The sequence below is a fragment of the Pogona vitticeps genome, chromosome 4 (assembly GCF_051106095.1).
Source record: "Pogona vitticeps strain Pit_001003342236 chromosome 4, PviZW2.1, whole genome shotgun sequence".
In the NCBI taxonomy this organism is placed as follows: Eukaryota; Metazoa; Chordata; class Lepidosauria; order Squamata; family Agamidae; genus Pogona; species Pogona vitticeps.
This window is the reverse complement of record NC_135786.1, coordinates 87431612-87452162: the sequence shown is the minus strand read 5'-3', so window position 1 is coordinate 87452162 and position 20551 is coordinate 87431612. Positions and strand designations below refer to the sequence as shown.

At 41.9% G+C, this 20551-nt stretch overlaps 1 protein-coding gene across 1 annotated transcript in view; it reads left to right on the top strand.

Annotated features, from left to right (window-relative positions):
- The window catches only part of LPAR3 (lysophosphatidic acid receptor 3), a 39769-nt gene extending 23725 nt beyond the window's left edge, over nt 1-16044 (top strand). Inside the window, exon 3 of the mRNA XM_020795033.3 lies at nt 11898-16044. Coding sequence (XP_020650692.1) covers nt 11898-12229 — 332 coding nt within the window. The 3' untranslated portion in view covers nt 12230-16044. The remainder of the gene's footprint in view (nt 1-11897) is intronic.
- Nucleotides 16045-20551: the final 4507 nt, after the last annotated feature.

Below are 20551 nucleotides of genomic sequence, written 5' to 3'. Positions count from 1 at the left end.
AAATGTCCCTCCAAGCACAGCTCACCTCTTGAACTAACAATAATTATAAAACATTGGCTGAAATCCAATAGCAAGTTCAATTAGGATAATTTCACTTGAATCAGTGGAACCTATGGAGGAGCTGACTCACCAAATCCTCACTGTAGTTGTGAGTTACTACTGGATATCAGCCAAGTAATATGAAGTCACCAGAACAGCAGTCAGTATGGATGTAGTATATATTTCCAAGCAAAACAGTTTACAGTCATTTCAAATTCATACTCACGAACCAAGGAATAAGCACAGGACAAAATAGCATGAAGTATCAGTCTAACTAATTTAATACAATAATTCTAAAGGCAACAAACTCAGTGCAGTCCTATATGTATCTATTCATAAATCACTCCCAGCAAGTTAATACTCTATTGTGGCAAACTCTAAGGAAGCTGGACACAGGACTACAGCCTGAGAGAACAACACACTGAAGTCCACAAAAGGGTTTTCCCAGAACAGTAACTGGTGGGGGCGGGGAAGTGTTGATGTTCAAAGCACTTCTCCTTGAATGAAACAAGAGGCAGGAGTGTTGAAATTTCTCTTTGTCTGAGGCACCATTTGCTCTTTGCAGGTCAGTTTAATATTCCAGTATATACGGAAGGTTGGTTTTAGAAAATTGGTTAAGTGTTTTGGAAGTATGATTTTTGTTGTTAAAACAACAAGGAGCTAGAGTTTGTCTTTTTCAGTTGGTCTTGTCTTCTCATGATCAGTTTAGTCATTTTTGCTTCTAGTGAGAGTTCAGATTTAATTTGATCTGGCATCCACTCATTTGTCTTTCTAGTGGTCCATGGTGTCCATAAACTAGTGTGAGATTCTGGAGGTAACAATTTAAAAAACACACCCAAACAAGCAACCCCCAAACAATGGTTCTGTTATGACTTCCAGACTATTAGACATGGCCTGCTGAAGGGTACTTCATTTCACACATACATCTGTTTTCTGCCCCCCAACCAGTAGAAGCTAGGTATTTTGATTATACTTCGTCTTCGTGGTGCTTTTATCCTTGGCAGGTTGGGGGCAGATAATTTTTTTCTTGTTTTGTTATTTCTCTGCAAATCTTGGAGTTTTCCTGAGCTTGCTGACAACTGCCTATGTGCATGGGTGTCTCTATTTTGCCTGCATAAGAATCAAGTACTCAACTTTGAACATTTCTCAGTAGAGGAAATAATAAACATTTTCATGGAAAAAAAGTTCTACAGAACCATCTTAGCTCAGGGGAAATTTAGTGTACAGACTTTGAAATGCAAGTTGCTGAGGACGAATATGGAGTGATCTTCATGACCCTCATACCTGTCTTGTTCTGTGAGCTTCTGTAGACCTCTGGTTGGGTGTTCTTAGAAATGGAAGGCAGAACTAGATGAATCTTTGGTCTAATTCAGCAAGAAATCTCTTCATGTTCTAGATGCTTTATGGGTTGCCAGTTCTTGCTGCAGAAGCACCCTGAAGCAAAATGCAAAATAGGCTTTTGAAAGGAAGGGTTTTGCCATTCCAGGCAAGCTAATACATGACTTTTCATTTCCTGATGTATTCAAACCGAAGCCTATTTTACTGTCTGCTCTGACATGCCTGTATTTGAGATGAAATGCTACTTTCTTAAAAAAAACCTACCAAAAACAGTTGTATAACTTACATTGGTTTAACATTGTACAAGTGATTTGAGTACAGTGGTGCCCCGCTTGACGACGATAATCTGTTCCGTTAAAATTGGTGTAAAGCGAAATCATCATCAAGCAAAAGTAAAAAAAACCCATTGGAATACATTAAAAACCGGTTAATGTGTTCCAATGGTTGAAATATCTCATCGTCCAGCGAAGATCCTCCATAGGGGAAGCCATTTTCGATCGCTGTCTTCTGGAAATAGGTCCGGAAAACAGCGGGAGGCCATTTCGAAAACCCGACAATCAGCTGTAAAGATAATCGTCAAGCGAAAAATCAGTTCCCGAAGCAGGGAACGTAAACCGAAAATCGGCCATAGAAACGTTTCGCAATCGCTATAGTGATCGCAAAAATGTCATAATAAAGTAATTTCGTCGTCTAACAGGGTCGTCATCAAGTGGGGCACCACTGTAATTATTTATATGGTTTTTAAAAATGTTAGTATGCAGGGACTAATTTTTGCATCTGGGGAGCTCATTCGCAAGGCACTTTTAAAAGTGTCACTCAGATGACCATTTTGCTTACAGCTCTTCCAAAGAGCAGCTTTCTCCTCAACAGCTTCCTGCTGTTTTAACTTGATTTGAATGTCTCAGGTCTTATCACTACCAGGGATGGACGTTTCTGGATAACTTGGTTTAGAAATCCCATAATTCTCCATTCTGAGAGTTCCATCTGACAGACACCTAAATGTCACTCACCTAGGAAAAAGCCTCAGCTGCAAGTTTCTGATGCTTATCTAGGCCTAGCTTTGTCTAAGCTTCCTGTTTATGGGAAGCTTCCAGCTAGCAGTGGGGCAGGAACAGGAAACTTTGGTACAGCTGGGCCTTGTTGAGCCTCTGCGCCTTCCACCTGAGACCTTTCTCCGACCTAGATGAACCATATTAAATGTCTGTCTGTCGGGTAGAACTCTTAGAATGGAGAATTATAGGGGGTTTAGTGCAAGAAATCAAAAATTCCCATCCTTAGTTACCACAAGCCTTTGATTCCTGGCCTTCCTCTAAGCCTTACATCCATCTTGGTTCTGAGAGAGTAATGAGACAAATAATTTGGGTATGAGGAAAATAAAGCAGAATGCTACCGTATTGAGGGCAACATTGACACACAATGAGTGCAGGAGGCCAAATGTGACTGCGCATGTTCTTTTAAATCAGTATAATATATACTGGTAATGGGTTGTATTGTGCTTGTGCCATCTCTGGGTACCTGTACCACAAGAATCCACCTGAATTCAGCCTGCAGTTTTGTTTTACGGAAGTGCATTCCAAACTCTACAAGAGATTGTGTTTTCCTCTCTACTCAGAAAACCAATACAGCATAGTTTCTCAAACTTGACTCTGCGATTGTTTTAGAGGTCAGTCCCTAGAATATGTGACCAATGGCCATGATGGATGGGGCTTCTGGGAGCTGAAGCCCAAAACATGTGGTGGACCAAAAATTGAGATCAGCTACTCTAATACAATGATGAGAAATGAATGAATACTTTATTACAGTGGAAGACCAGTAAAACCAAATCAATATAAAATAGATACATATAGTTTCATAAAGTCGGTCAGGGTAATAAAATTCCATTAAAACATGATAAAACAACCCCTTCTTTCCAGTTAATAACATCATGTGTATCCTTAATACAAAACCTCAGCCAGTGTTATATTAAAAGCATTATATTATCCATCTAAAACAGTGGTCAGGGAACGGGTAAATTGCCCCAAATGGGGTAAAAATGAAAATCCTGGGGGTAATGAGGATGCAACCCTAACCCCTTTCCCTCCTGTTCTTCCTCTTCTGCCCGGGGGGGCCCCCCGACTGCCCAATCGCCCCCTTCACACCCCTTCTCTGACCTGGCTGCAACCAAACCACGGCGAATGGCAGCCGGCAACAGCTGGCCGGCGGCATATGGTAGCCGAGGTGGCTGCGGTGGGGCTGGCCATGGTGGAGGACGAGGCCGGGGCAAGTGGCCAGAATGCCCTAGCCAGGAAGAGCTTCTCCTTCCAGTGCCCATAGAGGTGGATGGTGGCAGAGGGGGGCAGGTGCAGCCATGACGTCGGCCCCAGCCAGGCTCAGACTCCCAGTGCTGTGATGACAACGATGCCCCACGCCCTGTCCCCAAACCTGGAGGAGACCTTCGAAGCCTCTCGCCCTCTGTGTGGCAGCTGTCACAGTGCATTGACGGTATGACCTATGGGAGCCCTGATGCGGCCACCCCAGCGAGCAGCCGCCGGTGCCGGTGCCATAGCAGGATGTGGCCCCCAGCAGGCGAGTCACTTCCTGCTCTTAGATGGCCAGCCAGGAGCCGCCTGCTGGCGGAAAAAGGAAGCTGTCCCCACAGGGCCAAGGACTGAGTGGAGGCAGCGCTCAACTGGCTGCGCGTGACCGAGATGAACGTGACCAAGATCCTTCCTTTCCAATCAAGGGGGCAATGTCTGTGTATATAATTTTTTAGGGGGTAAAAGATAAAAACGTTCCCTGACCCCGATCTAAAATCACCTACCCAAACATCTGATTACGAATAACCATTGCTGCAGCACAGAATTTGGCCACTTGTCTCGTAATGTAAGGGGTACAGTTGTGCCTCGCTTTACGATTGCCCCACATTACGACGAAACCGCATTATGACGATCTTTTTGCGATTGCAAAACGATGGTCTAAATAGGGGAATTTCGCTTTGCGATGATCGGTTCCCTGCTTCGGGAACTGATTCTTCACAAAACGACGATTTTCCTACAGCTGATCGGCGGTTTCAAAATGGCCACTGGGTAAATAAAATAGCTCCCCGCTGTTTTCTGAGACGGATTCCTTGCAAAACAGCCACCGAAAATGGCCGCCCTATGGAGGATCTTTGCTGGATGGTGAGTTGTTAGCCCATTGGAATGCATTAAATTGGTTTTAATGCATTTCAGTGGTTTTTTTTTATTTGCGCATTAAGTTTTCGTTCTACAGCAATTTCACTGGAACGAATTAACGTCATAATGCGAGGCACCACTGTATTGTCAGAGAGTAGCAACTGGACATAATTCTCCTCTGATCTCCTGGGAGATTTATAGATAATAGGTGATAAAAGCTCCATAGGAAGATCCTGATACTAAGTACAGAAAGGGAGAACATTACGAACTGATTCAACTTTATCACTATTACAAGGGCAGAGACAATCTGATGCAGGCAAACCTCAAAATCTTCCCTCCAGAAGCTTAGAAGGAAATACATTGAGCCTAGCTAGCGTAAAAGCCCTTATGGTTTTAGATGACATAGTGCTGGCTAAATACGAGGAGTTGATAAAAGCAGATTTCTTAAGAAAATTATATTTCCCTAACTGGCCAATATGGTCCTGTAGTTCAGTGTCCCATACCCTTAACTTCACTGCTTTGATGGCATCCGTGAGACCTATTGCTATAAGCCAATTTTCGATATCTCTTGTGTTATATGCTTCTTCCATTCCGACTGAAAAGAATCTAGTAGGATCAGTGGAGCTAAGCCTTCTAATGAAAAAAATCAGTTTAAGCCAGTATTTCACCATAAGTACTTTTGCCCGTGCTTTAATGGATATTAACCCAACCTCTAAGCGAAGAGCCACATTGGAAGTACAAGGTGGAACTCCAAGAATGGCTCTCGCAAATTTGGTCTGAACAATCTCCAGAGGTCATAGATTAGTGTAAAATGAATAGTTGAGAGCCATAAAGCATTTGTGAAATAATCCTGACCTTAAAAATTTGTATTGCCAATGGTACATGTTTACCCCCATCAGTATGGAAAAACTTTGTTAGTGCCCCAGTATTTTTCTGGGCACTTATTGCTACGTGGTTTACATGAGTAAGCCAAGATCCAGAAGAATGAAAAATTATGCCAAGGTATTTGTAGCATGCTACTTGCTCTACAGGGTGTCCATTTAGAGACCATTTATGCTTTATTCTCCTTCTACTCACCACCATAATCTTTGTTTTAGCATAGTTAATTATTAGTTGTTCTTTATTACAGTAGGAGGAGAAGGATCTCAGAAGTCTTCTAAATCCTATGCATGTAGTTGACAGTAAAACGGTATCATCAGCGTAGAGTAGGATTGAAATTGGGTGAGAAGCAAGTTTGGGTTGATGAAAGTTCGGGTTACTTAAATTTTCAACTAAGCCACTGATACAGAAATTGAATGAGGTGGGGGCTAGTATGCATCCTAGTCTCACTCAAGCACAGGGACTTGGTTGGATAAGATCCCCGCGGAGTTACAAAGAACCCGCAAATGCGTATTTTCATGAAGTTGCCATATCAACAAGAGAAGCCGTTTATCGATACTTGTGTACTCAAATTTAGACCACAGGCGTTCCCTTGGTATGAGGTCAAAAGCAGATTTGAAATCTATGAAGGCTGCATATAGAGCACCACCTTTAGGGGCAGAGTATTTAGATGCCAGGTGGTGTAAGATAAGACCCTGGTCTATGGTGGATCTTCCCAGCCTAAATCCGGCTTGTTCCTCTGAATGATCAGAAAAGATGTTGGATTGTTTGGTGCCAGCCTCTAAATTCAGTATACATGCAATGAGGAATGCAAGTGTATGGGGTATGCGTGTTGTTTGTTGTTTAGTCCAGTGGTTCTTAACGTGGGCAATAATGCCCCCCAGGGGGCGATTTCATTTTTCAGGGGGGCGGTAGAACGAAAAGGGGCGGTGTGGGGGCGAAAGAACAGAAGGGGGGCGGTAGGGGGGCGCTGGAGCGAGCCAAACCTATGAAGGCGACTGCAGCCGCAGTGCTGGCAGTAGATCCAGTGCTGCTGCTGCCGCCAGATGATCCAGCTCTTTCTACCTGCCACGTCTCACCTTTCTCTTTAGGGGAGCACTGAGTGTGGATCGGGTGGAAGGAAAGGGTCTCTTGGGTCCTCATCCTTGCCCCGTGAAGCGCTGCCTCACACCCTGGTGGGGAGGGAGACTAGGTAGGTAGGTAGGTAGGTAGGTAGGTAGGTAGGTAGGTAGGTAGGTAGGTAGGTAGGTAGGTAGGTAGGTAGGTAGGTAGGTAAGATATCATCACCTGAGGGAGGGGGGCAATAATAACTCCCTCAATGGCTCAAGGGGACGTTTCTTTCAAAAAGGTTAAGAACCACTGGTTTAGTCGTTAAGTCATGTCCAACTCTTCGTGACCTCATGGACCAGAGCACACCAGGCCCCCCTGTCTTCCACTGCCTCCTGGAGTTGGGTCAAATTCATGTTGGTAGCTTGGATGACACTGCCCAACCATCTCATCCTCTGTCATCCCCTTCTCCTCCTGCCTTCACACTTTCCCAATATTAGGGTCTTTTCCAGGGAGTCTTCTCTTCTCATGAGATGGCCAAAGTATTGGAGCCTCAGCTTCAGGATCTGTCCTTCCAGGGAGCACTCAGGGTTGATTTCCTTCAGAATGGATAGGTCTGATCTCCTTGCAGTCCAGGGGACTCTCAGGAGTCTCCTCCAGCACCACAATTCAAGCATCAATTTTTCAGTGGTCAGCCTTCTTTATGGTCCAACTCTCGCTTCCATACATTGCTACTGGAAAAACCATAGCTTTGACTATGTGGACCTTTGTCGGCAAGGTGATGTTTCTGCTTTTTAAGACGCTTTCTAGGTTTGTAATCACTTTCCTCCCAAGAAGCAGGCATCTTTTAATTTCGTGGCTGCTGTTACTATCTGCAGTGATCATGGAGCCCAAGAAAGTAAAATCTGTTACTGTTATTGTATCGCTTAGCGATGTTTCCTATGGCGATTTTCGCTTAAGGACGACAATCCGTTCCTATTCTAACGGATTATCCGGTTTTCAATGCATCTCTATGGGAAAACGTGTTTCGCTTAGCGATGTTTTCCCATAGCAATGTGTTTTTTTGGAACCAATTAAAATCGTTAAGCGAGGCACCACTGTATTCCAAAAGACAACAGATTTAAGGTACAGCTTGTGTGTCTGGATTTGTTTTGTGAGATTGAGCACCAGTTTTGTCAGGGTCAGAGCAGTTTCCTCTTGACCTCCTTCTTCTGTTTTGCACTCTATGTAATGTATTGTAGTGTTTTTACTAATTAGAATTGTTTATATATATTGTTACTGTATTTTATTGTTGTTAGCCGCCTAGAGTGGTCCTCACCGACTAGATAGGCGGGGTATAAATTAAATAAATAATAATAATAATAATAATAATGCCTCCATATTTTCCCTTTCTATTTGTCAGGAGGTGATGGGACCAGTGGCCATGATTTTAGTTTTTTTGATGTTGAGTTTCATACCATTTTTTGCATTTGTTCCATATCCAGTTCTAACTGTTGCTTCCTGTCCCACGTATCAATTTCTCAGAAGATAGATAAGGTGGTCAGGCACTCCCATTTTTTAAGGACTTGCCATAGTTTGCTGTGGTCCACACAGTCACTATCTGGGTTGTCTGGGACATCTAGATCTTTCTGGTATAATTCCTCTGTGTATTCTTGCCACCTCTTCTGATGTCTTCTGCTTCTGTTAGGTGCCTACCATTTTCGTCCTTTATCATGTCCATCTTTGCACAAAATGTGCCTTTAATATCTCCAATTTTCTTTAACAGATCTCTGTTTTTTTCCTTTTTGTTCTTTTCCTCTGTTTCTTTTCACTGTTCATTTAAGAAGGCCCTCTTGTCTCTCTTTGCTATTCTTTGGAAGTCTGCATTCCATTTTCTGTAACTTTCCCTATCTCCTTTGCATTTTGTTTCCCTTCTCTTGTCTGCTATTTGTAAGGCCTTGTTGGACAGCCACTTTGCTGTTTTCCATTTCCTTTTCTTTGGGTTAGTTTTTGTTGCTGCCTCCTGTACAATGTTACGAGCCTCTATCCATAGTTCTTCAAACACTCTGTCCACCAAATCTAGTTCCTTAAATCTGTTCTTCAGTTCCACTGTTTATTCATAAGGGATTTGGTTTAGATTATACCTGATTAGCCCAGTGGTGTTTCCTACTTACTTCAGTTTAAGCTTGAGTTTTGCTATAAGAAGCTGATGATCAGAGCCACAATCAGCTACAGGTCTTGTTTTTGCTGACTGTAGAGAGCTTCTCCATCTTTGGCTGCAGAGAACATAATCAATCTGATTTCGGTATTGCCCATTTGGTGATGTCCATGTGTAGAGTCGCCTCTTGTGTTGTTGGAAAAGAGTGTTTGTGATGACCAGCTTGTTCTCTTGACAAAACTCTATTAGCGTTTGCCCTGCTTCATTTTGAACTCAAAGGCCAAACTTACCTGTTGTTCCTTTTATCTCTTGACTCCCTACTTTATGTGTAGCCTTGATCAAATGGCTGATTTTTGTTCCTATTTTGTAGACAGGTGACCGAAAGGCTTTTCCAAAGCTAAACAGCAATATTGCCAAAAGGGAATTTGTATTGAGGTTGCTGCTGCATGGATTCAGTTCAGTTCAGTTCAGACTACTTTATACCGAATGATATATATATTTTGCTATAGCTGGTATACCTCAGTGTGTTGGAATGCAGTGGCCATGAGTTCAAATCCCTACCATGCCTCCTGGGAGAGGGTCTAGCAAAAATCAAGTGGAGCAAGTGTGGTTGTTAGGGTTATGTCTCCTGCCCCCTGTGTGACCTAGGGCTAGTCTCACAATCCCAGGGTGCCTCAAGAAGGAGTGACTTGTGAATCATTTCTAAATGCTGTATGCGGAGCAGTTTGTGCTTAGAAAGCCGTCATAAGTTGAACTTGAGGGCACTGTGGGTGTTGTTGAAATGCTAGGTATTGGTTAACAATGTAGTGGTGACTGCCAACTTGGACAGGTTTAATAGAGGATTGGACACATTCAAAGAGGATGAGGCTGCAGATAATTATGATGCCTATATTTTTTCAAGTTTCAGAGATAGTTTATTTTGTATGTCAGTTGCTGGGGAGTATGAACAGGCTGTTGCACTCGTGTCTTACCTGTAAGTATTTTCCAGGCAAGGCCTGTAGAATTACTTCTAAGAAGAATGACTATAAGGACATGCTGTAGCAATTCATAACTAAGCAATGCTAGGATGCTCTAGGACCCAGGGTATCATTCCACCCCTGTTCAGTTTTGGAAGGATTCAGCATATCCTTATTGCCTTTCTTCTTAAAGGGACTTTCCAGCTGTGTCCATAGGGAACTAGTTGGCTGCTGTAAGAACAGAAGGCCAGACTGTGATCCTGCAGGACTTTTTCGTCGTCGTCGTCGTCGTCGTCTTCTTCTTCTTCTTCTTCTTCTTCTTCTTCTTCTTCTTCTTCTTCTTCTTCTTCTTCTTCATTTGATTTTTAATCTGGAAAATTCTAGAAACATACTTCAATCATTTTATTTTAAAATCTGGGCCAAACAAAGTCCACCCAGACCACCACAAGTTGTTGCCACAGGCATGCTTGCTAAAAATTTGCAGATTTCAGGGGAGAAGGGAAAAGCCCCCCAAAGTTCCAAAAATGCAAGCTTTGCCTTAAAGGAAGAGAGAGAGAGAGAGGAAGAAAAAGCAGCATTTCCTCTATGTATCTTCCGTAGCTTGTCCAGCCTTTTATACAGAGCTGTAATTTTTCTATTTTTGTAAACTAGGCAGTAATTATGGCTTCAGCTAAGCATATATTAGTTGTAAGTAGTTTCTCTCCCCCCCCCCCCGTTTTCCCCTGAGAACCACAGAATGACCAACTGGCACTGTTGGCATTGGGGATGGCATGGTGGTACAATTTTGCTGTTTTGAAAATATTTGGGGTTTTTTTTGTGTGTGTTGCTCTTTTTACCTAGTTGCTTAAATCTTTTTGATTAGCCTTTCTGGAAACTCTGTGGGATTGAAGAGTGGGATAGGATAAGATAGGATAGGATGCAATGCAATGCAGTGCAGTGCTCCTTACATGTGCTGACTAATAGATTCTTCTGACCAATGTAACCTTTCTTCCATGTAGTCTTTCCTACACTGTGTCAAGAAGTATTGGGCCAAAATCCAAAAAGGTGGTTCCATTATTGTTTCCATCAAGAGGTCTGAAACAATTCCATACACCCCACAATCGTGTGCTCTGAACACATGTTCCAGAAAACTAATGCATTCTTCAAAGGAGTTTTTGGGTGTTGTAGAGGGAAGAGAAGAAAGCCCTGACATGCTAGTAGATGCTCTCTATTAAGACAATCTGATGTTTATGCTGAGAGTAGTTGATTGTAGCCCTCTAGATTTGTTTGGAAATCGGATCCCATAATGCTTCACAATTGACTGTGCTGCCTGAGGCTGGTGGGAGCTGTAGGCCAAAATCTCAGATGCCCACCGTCTCTCACCCTTGTACATTTTGTACCTTCTGCTGCTTTGTGTGTGTGTGCCTCTACTTCTTTTCTTTATAACCCCCCTGCCCCTTTTTCACTATTTTGAGCAAGAAAGAGAAAGAAAGGTATTTCTTCCCTTTCAGTCTTGTATGATTGGGCAAGTGACAGCCTTAGCAGTCCCCGTGCAGGGGGTGAATACTGTTAGCACTTGTTTTCAGAGCACCAGGAGGATGCACCCTGTAGCAAACAAGCCAGAGTTAGTGATTTCCTCAGAGAACTATTTACTCTGATTTGAATTAAATTAAGGGTTATGTTTAAGATTTGTGTAGTCGCGAAGGCTTTCACGGCTGGGATCTAATGGTTGTTGTGGGTTTTTTGGGCTCTTTGGCCGTGTTCTGATCAGGTCACTGAATTTGCGAGTCTCTGTGGCCAGCATCTCCAGAGGACAGGAGTAGCACAGACCAGAACACAGAGTGCTATTCCTGTCCTCTGAAGATGCCAGCCACAGAGACTGGCGAAACATTAGGAAGAACAACCTTCAGAACACGGCCAAAGAGCCCAAAAAACCCACAACAACCTTTAAGATTTGTATTTATTGTAAGCTGCAGTCTCGATAAATGCATTCCAATCCATAAAATGTGTCTGTAGAAATTACTGAAATAACCAGAAGGGGTGAAAAGTAGCTTTGCAAAGTTGGTTAAAGAGTTTTGAAGGAGGAAGGTAAAAAATATTCTCAGGATTAAATAAGGTTACAAATATACTGTCTTCCACCTCTGAGACTATGTCAGCCTTTGTCAGGCCATGACAGAGCTGCCTCCCAGGTGGAGGAGAGTGTGCTGCTTAAACACACAGTGTAAAGAAGAAGAGAATTAAGGCCATATATGACACAGGGCAGGACGTTGTCAGTTATCTAAGCCAATATTTTCAGATTGGACAGAGTTAACTTTTTAAAATCTACATTAAGAGATTGTTGTTTGAATTTTGTTATTCTCTCTCACACAGGTGCCTTTGTGGTGTGCTGGACGCCTGGTCTTGTCATTCTGCTTCTGGATGGCTTGAACTGCACCCGATGTGAGGTTCAGAATGTGAAGAGGTGGTTTCTTCTCCTGGCTCTGCTGAACTCTGTCATGAATCCAATCATTTATTCTTTAAAAGATGATGAGATGTCAACTACTATGAAGCGCATGATCTGCTGCTCTTTTGAGGAGAGAAATCAGGAGCGCCACTCTTCCAGGGTCCCTTCCACCGTACTCAGCAGGAGCACAGATTCCTCCAGTCAGTACTTTGAAAATGGCATTAGCCAAGGGACTATCAGCAGCAAAGAAAATGCATGAGCATTTTCTCCTCAAGGTGTGGACTGCTATGTGGTGGGGAAGAGTGGTAGCAAGTGGAATGAATCCTGAACATGCTGAGGTCACTGAATCTTGAAACCATAAAATACTGTGTTCCCTGTATCAAAACCCACATTTCAGGGTTACCTGAACAATTACCGGATGAAGAAATAATGTACTTGAAGGGGTGAAAAAGAAAAGGAGTGATCTTACACAATGACCTAGCACAAGCCGTAGAAACCTTGTGGAATCTTCTTGCCTCAGCAACCTAGTTATCACAGAGGCTGTATGGGAACCTGTGTCTGGACTGTACCATTACAAACTATTCTTGCAGGGTACAGTGATTCTCATTGCTGAACAACTTCGCATTCAGTGTGTATACTTGAATGTCTCCATGTCAATAACTAGGAGGACAGACAGAAGAGTTATGGACTTTCCTCTCTACTTGTTAGTTGCTTTAGTAGTAAACAATAGGAGCATATTGACCTATTCAATTATGTGAGCTGTTTCACCTCTGGAGTCTAAAATGGTAAAGCCCAGAAGGACCAGCCCTGCCATTAGGCAGAATGGAGCAACTGCTATTGCTGAGTCCCCAAGCTTTGTTTCTGAGCTTCTCAGAGTCCCAACCGTTCCCGCATTTCAGAGGGAAACACTATACTGTACCTGTCGCAGAGCCTACTCTTACCCTCTAAACAGGCCTGTTGCCTTCAGGTGTGGCAGAGAATGTTCTGGCAATTCCAGTAACAAACCGTCATTTGGCAGTTAGTCGGCATTTGTACCTCGAACTGAGGAAAGGTGCCATCGTGTTCTTCACCACAGGCAGCAAAATGTCCCAGGTGGGCTTTGTAGCCCAGACAATATGTAATCTTTTCAGATAAACATGGCTAAAAGTATTTTTCATGACATAAGTGAGGTTGTAGAACCAAACTATATCTTCCTTATGTGTATCCATGTTGTTTACATCATGCTTAGTGTAAAGGTTTGCCAGTTTCCCTTCTAAAGGCAAAAGTACAATGGATTTCTAAAATAAATAGCGAGCATGCCGCAGGCACTCAAGACTGCCTCCTAATAACACATTACTTCACACATATGCAACTTCTGTGTCTTGTTAATACACCCAGATCATCTCCTAATCCTTATACTGAAGGGGTGACTGGATCCCTGGTCTTTACAATCATTATAAATACATACTGGGGTAACTATTGGAAGATTAATAATAACTTTGAGCTTCCATGAAGCCTCATCTTTTGAAAAGCCAAGTTTTGAAGAACATGTGGTTAAAATGAGAGTGTAATGACAAAGAAACAGAGAAGAATATACTGTATATTCATTTGTGGTTTATCAACATTATCCTTTCTGGTTGACAAGAGATCCCTGGAAAGATTTCTACAGAGGAATCAAATGGTACATATTTTTATTTTAGTGTACAGTACTTAAAACAAATTCCATATGTATAGATTTATTTTCACACTGTACTTTTTAAGTGGTTGTATCACATGTGAACTGAGGTCAATGATATAACTAATATGATTGTCCAATGTTTTAAATAATTGTTTATTGTTTGAGTTTGGGAAATGCTCTTCAGATACAGGAATTCTTCCAGAAGAAATCCTAGGCCTAACTGCACCTAATATTAATCATGTTACTTGGAATCACATCCTTCTTATTTATTTACTTATTTCACTACAAGTGTGTAGCATTTAATTTTTATTAGGACCACAGTGCATGGAAAGGTGAGGTTTTGCTCTTTGCTCCGTCCACCCATGATTGCAACAAATATCTCTCCCTGCACACTGCACTTGGGGTTTGGATAAAAGCCCCCTGGGGGGTAAATAATGCCTGTAAGTGAACAAAGTAACAAATTTGGTCTGATTTCAAGCAATGCAATTGGTATGGTGTATAGTGGTTTTGGCATCTGGCTACAGAGCCAGAAGTAGAGAGTTTGACTCCCCACTGTACCTCCTTGACAGAGGCTGGACTGGATTATCCAAAGGGTCCCTTCCAGTTGTGCAGTGCTAGGATGATGATGATCATTATATATTATTATATACTGCTTCTGTTACAGCAAGGAAAACACTATTTCTTGCATGTGTAAATATATTACAAATGTATCAATGTTTTAAACTCTGTGGTGCCTGGAATTGTAAAATTATAGTATATCAGAAGAAAACACACTTTCTTTTCCTGTCTGTTTCCCACGTGAAAGACAGATAAAACTCCAAGCCAGTGTAGATCTGATTTGATGGTATTCCTACCCAGATGTAAGCCCTGTTCTAAAAATGGTATTCAGAACATAGCATACTTTTAAACAACCATTTTGCAAGCAGGTTACAGGGAATGCAGCTGGGTAGTATGTGTGTTCATATGAGTGACCATGATTTGACGCTAGACCTTCTGGGGCCAAATGAAATTAAATATCTTGCATTGTTAATGGGCATTGTTCATGATACACTGGTGAATTCTGATTCTGTTCTTACCCAGTAGTGGAACTAATACCAGAAATCACCTATGTCTCTTAGATGGCTAATCTAGTCTCCTTCTCTAAACCTTCCTTGTGTCCCCTTGATCAAATTCCCTTTCTACTTCAATTTTTCTATGTTCTACCAAACCAAGTAGACATCCTTTCATTCTCCTTTGCTGCCCCATACATGTGGAGTTCATCCCTGAATGTAAGTTTTATTTTGCTTTCTCTCTCTCTCCCTTTACTTCAGACTTCCTTGAAACCCACCTGGGGCACGTCATACCACCATTTGGGATCTGTGTCCACTTATCCACTCAAACCTCATTCCTTGTCATACTATGGCTTTATGGAATGTAACAGCATTTGTTCATCTTCTCTCCTTCCTCTGGACTATCACCTTTTCCTTCTATTGTGTCCTTATTGTCCCCATTATCTCCTTGGCCTTGTAAGCTCCTAAACTCTATAAGGTGGCATGCAGGCATAAACAATAAAAATACATCTGTGCTGCAGCTTGGAATGGACAACATCTGTATCCAGCAGGAATCTGACAAATCATGGTCCAAATGCAGGAAGGATTAGATCTGTCCTGGCCTCCTGGTATCATGGGGCGGGCAGACTCACTGCAGAAATGGCATGGATTCTGTGGTCTGAGTAACTTGTGAATGCCCTTTCGTTTTATCTTTATAGTACAGAAGGAAGAAATACAGGAGGTTGCTGGTTAAATTCCAGCAAGCATTTAGCAATAGCATTTCTTTATGTCTTGCAGGGCTGGCTGTGCAGATGCTGTGGAGTATCACCTCACCAGTGGTGCTGAGGTGTTATCCCACAAAGTTGTGTGCACCGTAGGGCCTGCCCTGCATCTCCTCAGCTGGTTTGCTGGCTTCAAGACTGGAGAAAGATTGCCTCATCACTCTTCTCAAAGTAAAATTCAATGGCCAATCCTGGCCATTATATTTTACACAGAATTTGTGGTGGTGGTGCTGTAACTTGTTCTTTGTCAGGAAAATATCTTTGGGTAGGCCTGCTGTTTTGTCTTTGTACATTGGAAAGCATGCTTCTAAAATACTGTCTTTCTTACAGGGATTGGGGAACAAACCCTTGCAGAAAATGTTGACTTGCTGCAAAAGTGCACACATTAAATTCAGCTTTATCTTTGTATAAAGGCTACTTTTTGTGGTATCTTTAAATAGTTATGTTTTGTTTCCTGTGGTTATAGGTCTGAAATAATCCTATAACCACCAGAACCCTTGTGCCATTTCATGTTCTACAGTAACTATGATTGTAATATTTGCCATTGCAACATTTGTAAAGTGACGCCACATTAGCCTCTAGGATGGAATAAATTTGCCGTACTTAACATTTTTATAATGACTGATTTCAAAATGGCTGCTGCCATGTGTCCGTGTTTACTGCTGGTGTTCCCCAGAATCACTTCACTCTGCATATGTGCTCATAAACTCTTGGGTTTCATTTGTTTCTTTTCATAAAAGGAGGAGTATGTCCTGGTGTCATGCCTCTTTATAGAGACACAAGCATCTCAGTGTCCAAAATGCTGCTCATTTTTATATAGCAAAATAATGGTATTTTACTGCTCTCTCTTGTCTCTTTCACTCTCTTTTAAGATAAAGAAGAACTAGTACTTAAAGTCTTCGCCCTTGGGAATCAAAATTGGTACTAAAGGAAGGTTTTGCAGGCTGTTCAATGGCCAGTTGGTAGCATATCATTAATCTCTTGCTAGCACTCAAAAGGAAGCAATAAAATGCTTTGGACCTACAAGCAGGAAGTGTTTAATTACAGGCAAAGGAGATTTAAAAAGTCTCAAAGGGGCTTTGCCTTTCCACACTACACAAGCTAGTGCTGTAACTGCAAAAAGAAATGGCCTCAAATCAGATCTGAAAAACTGTCGGACAACACCTAAAACACTGCAGTGCACCAGGCCTGGGTATTCTACTGGATATCCTTTCCAGAGGAAAAAGCTGGTAGTTCTGAAACTGCAGTTGTTGTGCAGGATTTTATCAAAGGCCCATGTATTTCTCATGTATATTTTGAATTTTTGTTTGGTCGTCTCTTGGACTTACATTGGTTTCTCATTAATCTTTCTGGTGTTTCTCCAGAAGGATATTGTCTGTGTAACATCTGATATTTTTTAAAGACCTCTTCTAGCTGATGGGATCCTCCTTTTGTTGAAAAATAACAAATTTGAATCTTACAAATCTATACTTGGCAAAAATTGTACTGTAAAAGTCAAGAAGCCTTATCCCTCCAATTTCTGAGGCTATACTTCCCATAATCCTTTGTCTTTGCCCATACTGGCTGGGGTTTCTGGGAGTTGACAAAAACATAAAGGTTAACCAGCCTGGAACTTTTTGTTGGATATATTGCAACCTACATATGAAGCCTTTGAGAAGTTTTGGCTGGGAGGGACCTTTTCTGAAATGGGGTTGCTCTCAGTCAGCTCAGTAGCAGCTGGTAATTCTCTCTCTCTACTTCAGATTCTTTCCCTCACTTTTTTCCAATCAGGTTTCTGTCAGTGTAAGCAATGGAGTCTTAAAAAATTAGGATGATGTGTTCTGTCATCTGTGTAACCAGTCATTTAGTCAATAATGAAGATAGTTAACCAGTTAAGCTCAATAATGTAACAAGTTAACATTTTATAGAATATGATGTTTGCTTTTATCTAGGAAGAATCATAACTAAATGGAAAGATTTTTATTCTTTTTCATTAACAGCGCCTCTGAGGGAATGTATGAAGACAGTAAGGGCCAGCTGAGGTAAACTAACAAATAAAGGATAGTCTGCTAAGGGAAACTTGAAGTCAGTGTACTCTGTAGTTTCCCGGAACCATTTTATCCTCTGTGTAATTACAGGAAGTTTATTTTTAATTAAGGCCACACTAAATTCCTCATACACAATCTGTCACCCAAGATTTTTGCCATCCAACCGAATTCAGAGTCCAGTACTGAGATCTAAGGCTGTAACTAGCTCTGTTTCTGTTTTGTCATTGGTCATTTCTTCAACTGAAGATTTTCTCGTATGATTGCTTAGTTTGTGACTCTCGGTCTGTGTTTCTACCTCCTCCTGTCAGTCTTGTCCTTTGGGTTCTTACCAAGTCTATCACCCTTGATTTTTCCATCAATCAATTCCTTTTGAACTTTATCCCTTTCTTCCACTGGAATCTTCATTATAGATGCTACCTGTAGATTTGTTTTTATGGAGGTTTGGTCTGATAAAACAATATAGGTCTTGGAACACACTTTAATTTATATCTGCACCTTATTGATATTTTGGAATGGAATAGATAGGAGGAAAGCTGGTTAAATTCACTGGTATTTCATGCTGAAAGGAGGTTAAACATTTAATCCAAGTGATCATTGTATGGCCTGGTGGAACAAGTGCCTTTTAACAGCTGTCAAACACTGCCAGTTGTATAGGCCTGACAGGTCTCCAGGGAGACAGATTGTTCTATTGTTCTCTGAAAAGCCTCTTCCCAATCCCCAAATGACACAGTAAGGTTGCAATTCTTTCTGCACAGGCAAGCTCTCTTACACTGACTCAGATTTTTTTTATATAAATATGTGTATGTTGGATCAAGGTGCACAGGGCTTCCATCCAGTGTATACTCAAGAAAAGAGTGATAACACTTGCCAATTCTGTAGTTGGATCTCTAATGCACATTTGCTCATGCAATGGTAAGAGTTGTATTCAAAATCTCATTAGAAGAGTAGCTCTGGGGTGTTTAATCCTCATATGTGCCATTCTTACCCCACTGACTCCCAACCTCCACAAGCTGCTTTTAGGACAAAACATGATGAGGACTATGCTTGATTCATATATGCATGTGTGTTTGTGTGTAGATATATATATTGGGTAAGGCTGGTTTACATTAGTGATTCCCAGCCTTTTATGTTATTACTACACTGAATTTTATGGGAAATCTCGTGATAATGTTCTCCACTAGAGATGGGCACGAACCACTGAACGGGCGGTTTGTGCTAGTTTGTCCTTTGGCCAAACAGCTGTTTGGTTGCCTCCTCCAGTGGACGCCCACTCAGAGATTTGTGCCCATCTTTATTCTCCACTTGTGCCACCTGTCTTCCAGATTTCTCTTTACTAAAGAACATTTTAGTTGTTATTGTGAGGAGCCCTCCCTCGGGGAATACTCTATAGCTGCAGTCCTGTACACATTTACCCCAGGGTTAGTACCATTGAAGAACACAGTAGATGTGCCTGGGATTGCACTGTGCTTTGGTTCACCATTGATACACTCCTGAGAAAACAATGCTTTTTTCGGTTGTTGTGGGTTTTTCGGGCTCTTTGGCCATGTTCTGAAGGTTGTTCTTCCTAACGTTTCGCCAGTCTCTGTGGCCGGCATCTTCAGAGGACAGCACTCTGTGAGTACTGTCCTCTGAAGATGCCGGCCACAAAGACTGGTGAAACGTTAGGAAGAACAAGCTTCAGAACACAGCCAAAGAGCCCGAAAAACCCACAAGAACCATTAGATCCTGGCCGTGAAAGCCTTCGCAAATATAATGCTTTTTTCCTTTATAAGAAAAAAAATTGTTTTGGCCTTTCTTTTGTTCTCTCAGGGTTCTCAACAGTTTGCACTAAATATGGCATTGCACTTTAATACTTCATTTCACACACAGAGATGCTGAGTGTTTTTCTTGCAGTCAGCTACCCCATATCAACATTTTAGAAGACTGGAGAACAGTGTTGGGATACAGAACATGTTTTTTAATGTCTTTTATCTATAATTATTATCTTTCAATTTGCCTTGAAAATAAAGACAAAAAGAAAAGGTCTTTTATTCCCTCCACCACCGTCCTTGTAAAGGAGGCCATGTATTATGTATGTACAGCATACATAATGCATAACACCTGAAGACCCAAGGCTGGGAATCAGTGCTGTGTAGAACCATGATTAAAACAGCCTCAGTTCTACAAGAGTGGCAAAAACATGGATTTGCATTTTGAAGAATTGTTGCCAGTCAGATGTCCCTTGTGCAGCAGCACTAGGACGAGCCTTGTAGTGCAGTGGTTATACTCCTGTACTATAGTGAAAACTCTGCTCACGAGCTGGTTTGATCCCAGTGGATTCAGGTTGCCAGCTCAAGAATGACTCAACCTTCTATCCTTCCAAGGTTGGTAAAATGAGTACCGAGCTCCCGGGGGTGGGGGCAATGTGTAGCCTGCATAATTGAATTGTGCACTGCCAAGGAGTGCTTTAAGTACTGTGGGATGGTATACTGTATAAGCAGAAGACTTTGGTTTTTTGCTTTAGGTTGATCAGGGTGCAGATTTAGGGCCCAGCAATACATTACATCTAGCCTGTTATTGGACGGTGTGATCGGTTAGTGTTTGAGAGACATGCGATTCGAGCAGACCTTCATGATTCAGCAATCGTACTTGCAAATTATAAATGAAGCCTATGTTTACTTCCCAATGAGCAGTCGCCAAACAAAGCAAGCTGATTTCCAAACAATGAGGCATGTGGAATGCTCCTGTATTGACCATCTGAAATCCCCTGGCACTTGGAGGCATTCCCTCTTCTAATGCCATCCTATCTGTGATGTATAGTGAGGCCTCTGCAGGGCAACTCAATACGTATGACATGAAAACAATATAGTCCAGCTGCAAATCTGTGCTGAGCTGTTTTGGAGGGCCTTTGAGCATTTTGTATACACTGTTTAGCTGGTGATAACTTTGGATATCAGTATGAGGGAGCCCAATGACTGGAGCATAAAACTGTAACCATCATCCTGTAACCTGAGTACAGTTCTTGTTACAATAGAACAGAAATGGGCAGCAAATGTGAATACCACAGAGCATCCAGCACCCTCAATTTTTAAAATATTATGAAAATAC